Source organism: Mesoplodon bidens, assembly GCF_964165515.1.
Source record: "Mesoplodon bidens genome assembly, chromosome: 10".
NCBI classification, from domain to species: Eukaryota; Metazoa; Chordata; class Mammalia; order Artiodactyla; family Ziphiidae; genus Mesoplodon; species Mesoplodon bidens.
Genome location: NC_138172.1, coordinates 4339983 through 4352114, shown reverse-complemented (window position 1 = coordinate 4352114; position 12132 = coordinate 4339983). Strand labels below are relative to the sequence as shown.

General features: G+C 51.7%; 1 protein-coding gene across 2 annotated transcripts in view; it reads right to left on the bottom strand.

Moving 5' to 3' along the window:
- The window catches only part of FGD5 (FYVE, RhoGEF and PH domain containing 5), a 115935-nt gene that overhangs the window by 63093 nt on the left and 40710 nt on the right, over positions 1-12132 (bottom strand). For both annotated transcript variants that reach the window (XM_081245562.1, XM_081245563.1), the window contains exon 3: positions 2924-3056. In XM_081245562.1, coding sequence (XP_081101688.1) covers positions 2924-3056 — 133 coding nt within the window. The remainder of the gene's footprint in view (positions 1-2923; positions 3057-12132) is intronic.

Here is a 12132-nt window from a genome sequence, read left to right as displayed (position 1 = left end):
TGTAAGAAGGGTGGGGCTCCCCACCACACCCCCAAACACGCCTCCCAGGGCCCCGGGGAGGCAATTCTATGATCACGCACACTTGGTCCAGGTCTGCCGCTTTGAGACGGTTGGAGATGGTAATCTGGGTCCCACTTCCCCCAAGACAAGACGAAGGCGAGGTCTGCCTTTTAGAGAAACAGAATTTTCAGAATGGAAGACAAAAGAATAAGGAGCAAATGCCCCTCCTCCCCACCCCTGCCCCACCAAACCGTCTGCAGCAAAAAGGAGCCAGGAAAGATTGCTCAGTCCGGAAAGCTCCCAGCAATCTGGGAGCGCTTCCACCCTGAGGGCTGCCAGGGAGTGTCTGTAACAGACTGGGGCAGGGGATGTAGCAGCAGAGGTATGAAGACTGATTGAAACTCCAAGTGCCCTTGGATCCACCCCCTCCTGGGATCCACCCTCGGCAAAAACGTGTGTGTAAGGAGGGGTATGAACAGGTGCCCTGCATTGCTGTCCACTGAGCAGAAAAAAGAGACATTATGAATGTCCCTCAGCAGGGCGAGGGCAAAATAAATGACAGCACATCCAGACACTGGAATATGTATATACGGCAGGAAAATATTAAGTTAGAGCTCCCTGTACCAATGTGGGAAGGTCTCTAAGATACTAGTGAATGAACCCAACCAAGTTACCCCTCCACCCCCGTTTCTTATAGTTTGATGTGGTTTACGGAAAAAAAAAAAAAATCACAACTCCACAAACAATACCATCCATTTCCCACGCATAGTGATGATATATGTAGGTGAACTCAGGGAAAAAGTTCTGGAAGGATACACACCAAACTGCATACCGGTTACCTCCATAAGGGCACAAGGACCAGGAATGAGTGTCCCAGGGCACTTAACCCTCACCCGTGATGACTTCATACATTATGAGGACCATCTAGCACAGCACGCCTCGGGCAATGAGAACCTGATCTCTAAAGGCCATTTTACCTCTGCTACATCACGAAGGCCTCATAAGGAGGAAGAGAGCATGGCGGGGGGTGGGGGGTGGCAGTCAGTCTGCTCGGCAGCTGAAGAGGCTGGGCTCCGGAGAGTGGACTGACCTGCCGTGGGGAGTCTGGAGCCACACTTCTCCCTCTGTGCTCTCAGGATGACAGGACTGTCCTTCTCAGGATGGGAAGTGACCAGCCAGGGGTAACACAGCTGGAGGGGGAGATGCAGGTGGTCCCAGAGGAAGGTTTAACAGAGAAATCAGTGACTGGTCGGAAATCATCACGAGGTACAGAAAGTTGCACACGGGCCCCACTGCCCTCTCAGCCCTTCAGCTCTTCTGGACCTGGGATCCAGCCCCAGCTCCCAGCTTCAGAGAAAGGACCAAATCCCCGATGACAGCTATGTCTTTCTGCTCCCAGGCTCCATGACCCCAGGGATGCCCAGAAAAGCCAAAGTCATCTCTAAATGGGCACCACTCACTCAAAGCTTGCCTCCCTTGTCACCCTCTCCCCACTCCAGGAGCCAAACAGCTTCTTCTTGGGTGAGGGGAAGAAGTGGAGAGATAAGAGGAGGCCACCAGGACTGCAGCGGAAAAACAAACAAACAAGACTGGGTTTGGAGTCAGACCTGTTTTCAAGTCCAACGCCTTCAACCACTAGCAGTGTGGCCTTGGGCAAGTTACTTAACCTCTCGAACCTCTGTGTCCTCGACTGCAAAACAAGACAACGGTGTTTGTAAGGAGTGAAAGAACAGATGAGGAAGCTGGGAGTGCCCAGCAGACAGCTCGCCGTCTAGAGAGGGAAGGGGAAGGGGGTGCGGACGAGCCGGTGGGAAAGCCCCCTTCACCGCTCCCACAGCCCTGGGTACATGGGCAGACAGGAGAGTGAATTTTTAAAAGAAATCGAGTGTACGAAACGAAATCAAAGACACGCCCATTTATAAAATGCTTGGTAGGGGCCAGGCACCTGGACCAAGTGCTCCCACAGGAAGAGTCTATAATCAGAGGGGCCCGCCTCACCTAGGCTGGGAAGGGAAGATGCCCAGAGTGGCAGACAGCCAGGAACAGGGGCCCGAGGGCACTTCCTCTGCCACCCTGGCCCCTCCTTGGCAGACGGGAGCGGGCCCGCGAGATGGGGGAGGGGGAGAACTTCAGGCTGGCCTCAACCTTCCATGCAGCTGGGGTGTCCCCCTGGTCTGAATTCCTGGCCCCCAGCACCTTGTGATGTCTCCTGGGTGACACTAGTAACAGCCACGTGGCACTGGGCAAGTTCTTCTGCTCTGACAATTTCTGCAAACGGGAAACACGGGAGACAGCCCGTGCCTTCTGGAAGGGGTATGGAAGGACGAGACCGGCCAAGCAGAGGTAACCACGTCACACCCAATGCCCGACCCCAGTGCGAATGTCTGGGCCTCCACTGTGACTTGGACCCCAACTCGCTATCCACCTCCAGAGAAGTAACAGCCCTTCTCTCAGCCCTGCTCCCCTCAGCCCCCTCAGCATCACTGCAGGGAACGGGGACACCAGCTCTCATTCTGAAGTTTTCATTTCACGAAACTTGCTCATAACCCTTAACTCATCTTACCCTCACAATTCCCACTTCACAGATGAGGTAACTGAGGCTGCCCAGGGGACCAAGGTCATTGGAATCCAGCCCTGTCTGGATTCAAATCAGGCGGCTCTATTCCACTTCATCCCCAGGCTTCCTGGGACCCAGGAGGATGTCAGCAGTCACCCTTGCAGCAGCAGCGCCCCCGTGTCTGCCATGTGCCTTCAGACCACAGCCCCAGCCGCCCTGTGACTCAGCCTCTGCATCCAGCTTGGGGTCAGCTGTTTGAAAACAGCTCCCTCCGCACGGAGAAGGGAAGGAGTGGACCCTCTCTCCACCTTCACATCTCTGACGCCCACATCCCACCGGCCCCCTGCCTGGGGTGGGGAGCCCTACCTTGTGGGTGAGGCTGGGGTCTCTTGGAGCATTGTCCTCCTCCTCCGAGCTTCCCCGCTCTTCATCCGACGTGAGGTCCTCCTTGGGGGCCACTGCCGAGATGGGACAGACCTTATAGGGCTCTGTGTAGGCGCTGGGGTCAGAGCAGAGGAGAGAGAGGGTTAGAGCTCCCTGTCCAACAAAGGGAAAGAGAACAGGCCAGGGGCCCTACTAATGCCATGAGCCGTTAATGAGCACTCTGTGCTTCCATGAGGACCCAGAAGTGAATAAGACGAGGCATGAACCTCCTTCCTGCCCTCACTGCAGCCAGTCTGTTCTCCTACTAGTTCCTTGAACATTCCAAGCTCTTTGCTGCCTCAGTACCTTTACACATGCTGTTCAAGACAGACTTGTCGGGCTTCCCCGGTGGTGCAGTGGTTGAGAGTCCGCCTGCCGATGCAGGGGACACGGGTTCGTGCCCCGGTCCGGGAAGATCCCACATGCTGCAGAGTGGCTGGGCCCGTGAGCCGTGGCTGCTGAGCCTACGTGTCCGGAGCCTGTGCTCCGCAACGGGAGAGGCCGCAACAGTGAGAGGCCCGCATACCGCAAAAAAAAAAAAAAAAGACAGACTTGTCTTCCTTAGACACGAGGTAGGCTGTGATGCTGAAGGAAGGTACAAATAATTACTATGAGGGCAAGAGATGTTCATTCTGATCAGTCTGGCAGTCTGGACTGGCCTGGTTGGGCAGCAGGGTCCTCAAGGTGGCCGTGTCCTCTGGGCCTGAAGAAGGGATGCAATGATGTGGAAGACAGAGTCTGGGATGTGCATTCTAGCCCCTCGCCCGAGCCCTGCTGCCAGCCAGATCATGGACAAGACACAGCTCAGGGTATCAGTTTCCACCTAGGCTACTCTGGAATAATGATTCCTATTCTCATTTTCCTGGCAGATGCTGTGAGAATCAATATGTAGAAAGCTTATTCAGGTGTGATGATCTCATATCTATATAACTATGACTATTATGTAGGCATTGTCATTAACTGATTAAATAACACATTCATTCAATAAGTATTCATTGATTGCCTGCTTTATGCGTGGCACAGAGCTAAGCAGTGGGTAAAACACCAGTGAATAAAGCAGATATGGTCCCTGTCCTCAAAAAGGGAAGAGCTAATACATGATCATAAATTGTGCCACGTGAAGGAAAAGGATGTGCTCTCCTAGAGAGTAACAGGAGGGGGGCTGTTGAGATAGGTCAGGGAAGGCATCTCTGAGGCTGAGACCAGAAGGAGGAGAAGGAGCCTTGCGATGGGAGGGGAAGTGTTCCAGGCAGGAAGCAGCGTGTGTAAAGGCACCGAGGCAGCAAAGAGCCTGGCGTGTGACGTAAGCCGACCCGGAGCAGAGGAACCCTCCTTTCTCCGCCTTCTAAGCCTTCCTCACGGAGGACGCTCCGGCCCCATCACAACAGCCTCCTTGCTCTGCTCCCCGCTCCCAGCCTCCCTCTCCACACAGCAGAGTGATTGTTCTACAACCGAAATTGGGCCACGTCCCCCTCCGACTCAAGAACCTTCAATGGCTCCCTCCTGCCTTTGGCAATGTGGTCCCAGACAACTTCTCACAAAACTTCTCTTCATGCTAAAAATTCAGGCATCTTGTCTTATTAAATTCTTATCAAATACTGATTCCTGCCCTCTGGGAATGCTGGATGCATGGATGGATGGATGGACAGATGGAGGAGGGGCGGCGAGGAGGGAGCCTCCATCCTCTGCAGTGGCCCTGCCCACTCTAGCCCAGGCCTTTGGCAGGCAGGTGCAGGGCCCTTGCCTCAGGTCTGGTCCAGGCAGGGGGAAGCATGGCCGGGGTGGGTACATCAGGAGAGGAGAAACTGAGCCTTAGGTTGCAGTGCAAGTAGAGGCCCTTCTTGGAGCTCCTTCTTGACTATCATAGTTGCCAGACGATGGACACCTCTCTCCAGAACACCTGGAGCCCAGGAAACAAGGGTCTGCCTGGAGCAGGACAGGCGCCCCCTGGTCCACACACTGGCAAAGAGGCTAGAAAGATCAGCAGCCTGCTCCTGCCTGGGCTCTTGCTGCGCGCGCGCGTGCGTGCGTGCGTGCGTGCGTGCGTGCGTGCGTGCGTGTGTGTGTGTGTGTGTGTGTGTGTGTGTGAGTGGTGAGGGCTTGGAGCTGTGCACCTGTCTGCAGAGGCACAGCCCTGATCCAAGCTGAGCCACAACCCGCTCTGCCATCCAACTGCACACGCTTCTGGCCAGTCCTCTTTCTTCCTCTTTTTCAAGATTTACTTTATTCTTTTCTTTCAAACTATGAGAGCAAACAAGTACTTTGCAACAAGCCATATACCACGGAGGTGTACAAAGGCATGCGAGAGCCTCCCCTCCTGCTGGGGCCACCAGTTCCCTCCTCTAAGGAGCTGTCCCCTGGCCCAAAGGTCAGGAACGCTGCACCTGCTGAGGGAGCTCAGAACCATGCTCAAGGAAGTGATGGCGTGGACAGTCCCACTGAGCCACAGCTCCCCTCCCTCCAGAGCTGTGCGTGTCCTCAGACAGGCAGCAGAGCCCTGCTCTCCCTCCATGAGGAACGGCCACATTAGGCCCCGGCAGGAGCCCATGAGGCCCTGTGAAGGATGGCCAGTAATGGTGAGGCACGGAGCAGTTAACTGTGCCCCGGGACCATTCCTCCTTCTTATCAAGGAAAAGCAGGTATACAGCAGGCCTTTCCTAGAATGTGCTGTGAAGGAGGAAAGGATTCCCAGCCAAGCCTCCCGCCAGGTAAAGGGTGTCTCCATCCTCCCAGGCAGCAAGCTGGAAACCCGAGCATCTTCTGCACAGCCAGCCGCTGCTGGAACATTAAACCTCTCCCAAATTCACCTTCAAATCTTCCCCGACTCTGCTGGCATCTCTATGACAGCCTTGTGGTCCAAGCCATCTCTTGCCTGGATGTCTGTAACACTTGCTTCCTATTGGCTCCCATTCCCCCCGACTGCCCTCCGATCTGTTCACCCAGCGGCCAGAGGGACCCTCTCAAATCCAATCTGATCTTGTCACCCTCTTGCTCAAATTGTTCAGGGACATTCCAGTGCTGTTGGGATTTGGCCCCAACAGCCCAGCCTGCCAGGCAAGGCTCCACTCAACCTGGGGCTGGGGAAGGTGGGCATCCTTGGGCCCTGATGCTGCCATGAAGTCTGCCCAGCATCAGACTCCACCAGGCATCCGGGGGCTCTGCCTCAGACCAGGCAAGGGCTGGATTCCTCAGAGCAGAGCCATGGGTGACACCGGGGAGAGAGCTCATAGACACCAAACCTCCAGAGAGGCGGAGAGGTTGGCTCAAGGTCACGTGGCAAATCTGGACCAACACCCATCGCTTCTGAAGATGCCTCTGCCTATGCTTGATCCCACTTTAGAGACATGAAAACAGAGGCCCAGTCGGGTTCCCTCGGTACACTGATGTGTGGGGTTGGGTCTCAGGTTGCAAGGGCCAAAGGAGCTTTGCTTTTGTTGTCTGTGCTCTTCTTTTATTTCCTTTCTGAGAGGCAGCACAGTGCAGCGGTTAGAGCTCACTCTTGGGTGGGACTGCCTGGGTTCAAACCCTGGCACGGCCACTTAATGGCCATGTTTAACCTCCCTAAGCCTCAGCAGTGCCCAATTCACTGGGCTGCTGGGAGGATTCAATGAATTAAATAATGCAAGACACTCAGAACAGTTCCCAACACTTAATAACTCAATAAATGTAAGCTCTCCTCCTTACCAGCTTGGCCTGGCTGTGCACGGCTGTTCCATTACTGATCGACTGTCGTCTAATGTCAGCTCGTTTTTAACATCTGAACTATTCTGACCTCATCCTGAGTGATAATACCCATGAAGTCACAGTACGTATTCTTCTGACACTTTAAGATAAACCATACAATAATTAACCTATAACATGTTTGACTAAAATGATCTTGCCCTCCCTTGAAGATGCACGGACCTTAGCAACAAACGTGGTTACTGCTGACCCACCAACCATCTGTCCTCAATCCAACCTTAGCTTCTGGCTAGAAATGTGGCTCAGCCTCTTTTTATTCTCCTTCTTCCTCTCACTTCTGTTTTCTAGAAAGATCTAAAAGGGAAGCCAGGAGACAAGGGTTTGGGTTCTCTAATGATATTCTGGCTCATTTATTTCACTGTCCTATTGCGGGATTGTGAGCACAGCAGACGGGGACAAACTGCCATTAAAAACATGCTTTCACAACATAAAAGAGAAAGTATAATCCGAGGTCTTAACAGATTCAGTGGAAGCTGTAGTGACAGACCTTATATTGGACCAAAGTCATTTGTTAAATAAGCAAATCAAAACAGAACTGCCTCTATAGACTCCTGATATTTGCTACCAGGCTGATCTTCAAATACAGGGGAAGATAAACACCACCAAATGTTTTCTTAATAACTTCTGCCCAACTGCTCTGACAGGCCCTGGAGAACTCATGTCCTGGGTGAGTAACCACTTCCTCCCTTGGAGGACAGACTGGGAACCCTCACATAGCCCATCCATCGCCCCAGTCCGTCAACATAAACCTGTGAGGTGGGTCCTCTACACAGTATGCCCTAAGGAAGGCTGCAAGGTCTGTATTTTCAGCTATCTGATTCCTGTCTGCTTGCTTTTTGGTCATTCTGACTCTGTACTGTAGGTACTGGTAATACAGTGGTGAACAAACACATATTGTCTGTTCTACGGCCTCTCCAGTCAAAATGCCCATTATAATCATAACTAGGTGAGGTGTTGTCTCTAGACACCTTCTTTTCTTCTTTTTTAACATCTTTTTGGCGTATAATTGCTTTACAATGGTGTGTTAAGTTTCTGCTGTACAACAGAATCAGTGTTGTATACATATATACAAAGTGAATCAGCTATATGTATACATATATCCCCATATCCCCTCCCTCGTGCGTCTCCCTCCCACCCTCCCACCCTCCCTATGGTCACAAAGCACCGAGCTGATCTCCCTGTGCTATGCGGTTGCTTCCCAGTAGCTACCTATTTTACATTTGGTAGTGTAGATATGTCCATGCCACTCTCTCACTTCATTCCAGCTTCCCCTTCCCCCTCCCCGTGTCCTCAAGTCCATTCTCTACGTCTGCGTGTCTAGACACCTTCTTTGAACATACCAATAGATTACATATGAGAAAGCCCTCTGACCCAAACACCTACCCATCTACTCACTCACCCATCTATACACTTTTCCATCCACTCGCCCATTCAGCCACTCCTCCCTACCGCCCTCCTCTCCATCCACTCCTCTACCCGTTCATCTATCCAATTACCCATCTACTTAGCCACCCATTGCTGCATCCATTCACCCACGCACCTATCTGGCCAGCCTTCTATCTACCCACTCAACTATCCAGCTACCCAATCATCCTTCCTTCCATCCATCCACTCCCTCACTCATCCAACAAACACAAATTAGCACCTACTTCAAAGTGCAAACACATGGAGGCCTCAAAGATGACTAAAGCACTCTCCTGGCCTCACAGAAAGCACAGTGCAAAGCATTAGTTAAGAGAATGAGCTCAGAAGTCCGAATACTTGGTTTGAATCCCAGCTCTACCACTTCAAGCAAGTTACTTCAACTTTCCATGGCTCAGTTTGTTTGTTTTTTAATCTGTAAATCAAGGGTAATGACACATGCTGGGAAAACAGACAAAATGCCACGTGGTCAGCACTGTGGGTTTAGAGACCAAGTGGTATAAAACTTTGGCATCAGATCAAGGAGAGTCACTGGGTGACCTTAGGCAAGTCACCCACCATCTCTGTTTCTTATCTGTCAAGTGGGGATGACTGTATAGGTTCATTGTGGGCTTTAATAAAAACATGATAGTAAAAACAGCCATTGCCATTGCCTAGAACACAGTAGGTCCTTTTTGGCCAGCCTACAGAGGGGCCAAGTTCTAAACCCCCAGACTACTCTTCACAGAGCTGGTCTCCCTCCCTCTGGGTTGACTTGTGCTTTAAAGGGAACATAAATTACAGCTCCCCAGAGCTCGTGACCTTAAACGACCCTCCAAATGAGCACAGTCCTTTCCAGCAGCCTAGAGTCATAAAAGGACATGTGCATCCACATGGGGGGACGAGAACTTTGTAACCTGGTCCAGGGCTGTCCGGCTCTGCCCATTAAATGCCGGCCCATGTGACACTCCCTGGGAGCCATAACCCTGAGCACAGCCAAAATGGCCTCATAACACATAGAAAGGGAACACTTTCCTCACTGGGAGCCTTTCAGTGGGTGCTCTGGCCGCTCGCTCCACCCCTGCTCGTGCAGTGACATATGCACGGAGGAGGCCAGACTGCAGATGTAATGTCCTCTGGCTCCTCTGAGATAGGCTGGGGCCTTCCCGGAGCTCGCCAGCTTGGCGGGAGGGGCAGCGGGGGCCTCGGGGCTGTGACCTCTGGGAGCTGGAAAGTTTGAGATGAAGGAGACAAGAGGACGGACTTGGTGAATATGACTATCCTAATTAATTAGCAGGGCAGCTGGAAGAGCGTGGAAGTGGATGGAGGAGAGGGCTGGGTGCGAAATCAGGGATTTCCAAATCCTCAGACATTTCATCTTCTCCTGTGTCTCCTCCCCCATCCCTCAGCACCTGCAGAGGTCACTCAAACGTCCCTCCGGACCTTCCCCAGGTGGCATCTTCTGCCCTGATATTTCCTTGTCACTCAAAACTGACCCCTCACAGGTCCCCCTCCATGAAAGGCACATGAGATTTTCTTGGATACCACCCGCACTATAACTGGGAACTTTCAATCTCAGACAGTGGAAACTGCCCAAGAAGATGGGGGTCAGAGACGGGGGAGTCCTGCATTCACTGCTAACCCACTGCATGATCCTCCTGGTGGGCCTCCACACCTGTAAAATGGAGGTGGAGAACAAGACACCCACAGACGTGAAACCGCGTGTTGAGACCGGACCACATGCCATCTGATGGCCTGGGGGCCAGGCTCTGAGAGCAGCTGCTGCCTGGAGTCTTCTCCTCTCTGCTTCATTCCTTCTTGGAGGGAATGCATCTTACACCCAGGGTCAGCCAAGGGATAGTGCTTGTAATGCTTCCCAGAAACATATCTGAAGGAGAGGCTTTTTAAAAAACTCAATTTCCATTTTTCACTAAGTAAAAACAGAAGTGCATCCCTGCTCTCTGTCCTGTGACATCCACACCCCTCTTCTTAAAGCACACCCTCAGTGGTTTTTTACAGGGATATGTTTTCTTGTTATAACAGCTTGACTGATATATAATTCATATACCAAAACATTTACCCTTTCAAAGTGTACAATCCAGAGCTTTTTAGTATAGTCACAGAGTTGTGCAACGATCACCACTATCTAATTTAGAACATTTTCATTACTCCAAAGTGAAACCATGTACCGTTTAGCAATCAATCACATTCCTCCCTCTCCCCAATCCCTGGTAACCACTAATTTACTTTCTATCTCTATGGATTTGCCTATTATAGACATTTCATATTAATGGAATCATACACCGTTTGTCCTTTTGTGTCTGGCTTCTTTCACTCAGTACAATGTTTTCAAGGTCCATCCGTGTTCTAGCATGTATCAGTGCTTCATTCCATTTAATGGCCAAATGATACTCCACTGCATGGCTCTGCCACATTTTGTTTATCCGTCCATCTCTTGACGGACACTTGGACTGTTTCCACTTTTTGGCTTGTATGAACAGTGCTCCTAGGAGTATTCATGTAGAAGCGTTTGCGGGGACATACATCTTCATTTCTCTTGGTATACCCAGGTGTGGAATGGCTGCGTCATGTGGTAACTCTACGTTTAACATTTTGAAGAACTGCCAGACCATTTTCAGCCGCACTATTCTGCATTCCCGCTGGCAGTGTTGAGGGTTCTGATTTCTCCATATCCTCATCAACACTTGCTATTGTCTGTCTTTGTTATTTTAGCCTTCCTAGTGGGTTTGAAGTGGTTCTATAGGGATTATCAAGGAGTTTTGTTCTCCTTGATTACAATTCAGCCTCCTCCTGCCCCAAACAAACACTACCGTGTTTCCTATTCAGAGAGAAACATAACCATGACTATGAAGGCTTTCTTTTCAGAAAATCAATTGAGGTTCAGAGGTCCAGGGAGAAAAAATTAATACTTTTGGGAGATCTGCAGAAGCCTCAATAAATGACAGACTAATAATAAAGAGGTAACATACGAGAGAAAAACCATAAGCCACAGTCCCAGTCTCCGCAGGGTAATGGTCTCTCTGACCCCGGCTTCAGTAACAGTATCTGCCTCATGCAACTCGGGCCACCAGTGATGACAGCAGAGGAAGAGTCCGGAGCTTCTGGCCCTTAGCAGCAGCCACGCTGTTGGCACATGGCCCTGGCCCTGCTCTGACCACTGCCCCCAGCATTGTGGCCCTCTCTCGGGCCACAGGAGAGGATAATGTTAAAGGGCACAGTGTCAGAATTCCACCTCCTGAGGTCAGGACCCAGCTCTTCCACTCATCAGCCCAATGACCCAAGGTCAGCTGCTTAACCTGCCTCAGCTTCCTCATCTGTCAAATGGAGATGATACAGCACTTACCCGCCCAGGGTTTATAAGACGGTGTGTATGAATGAGGCAGTGGACTGCTTAGCACAGTGCCTGGCAGGTGGATTTACTACAATCAGTGTGAGCTACAGGCCAGAGCCGAATTAATCAGCCAGAGCTCCTCGAGGTCTTACAGAGCTGGGTTCTAATCCCACCTCTGCCACTAGCTTGCTGTTGACCCTGTGTGGGCCCTCTCCTCTCTCTGGGCCTCAGTTTCCTCATCTGTAAAATCAGGGAGTTGGAAGACTTCTGAAGGCCCGTTCCACCGTGATGCTCTCTGAGTCTGTGTCCAAAGGGGTCCCCTGCAAACCTGAGGAATTCTGTCCTGGTGATTCCCACCATATATCTGCTGCCGTGAGCCATCACATGCGGCCAAACCACCACCTGCCTGACCCTCGCACACCTTTGTACCTCCCCATCTCTGTGCCTCTTCCAAGGCTCCAGCCGGATGGGGCTCCCGTCACCACTTACATGTTGAGGCTGCAGAAGTCTCTGTCCCTGTATCAGCTCCCCTGTCAGCCACCAGTTCTCTGAGGGCAGGAATCATGGGCTTGCTATGCGTTTCTGTGCCTTCCGTGAATGGCATAGAGTAGGCACATGACGAGCACGTGTTGAGTGACCGTCCTATGCAGCTATTCTT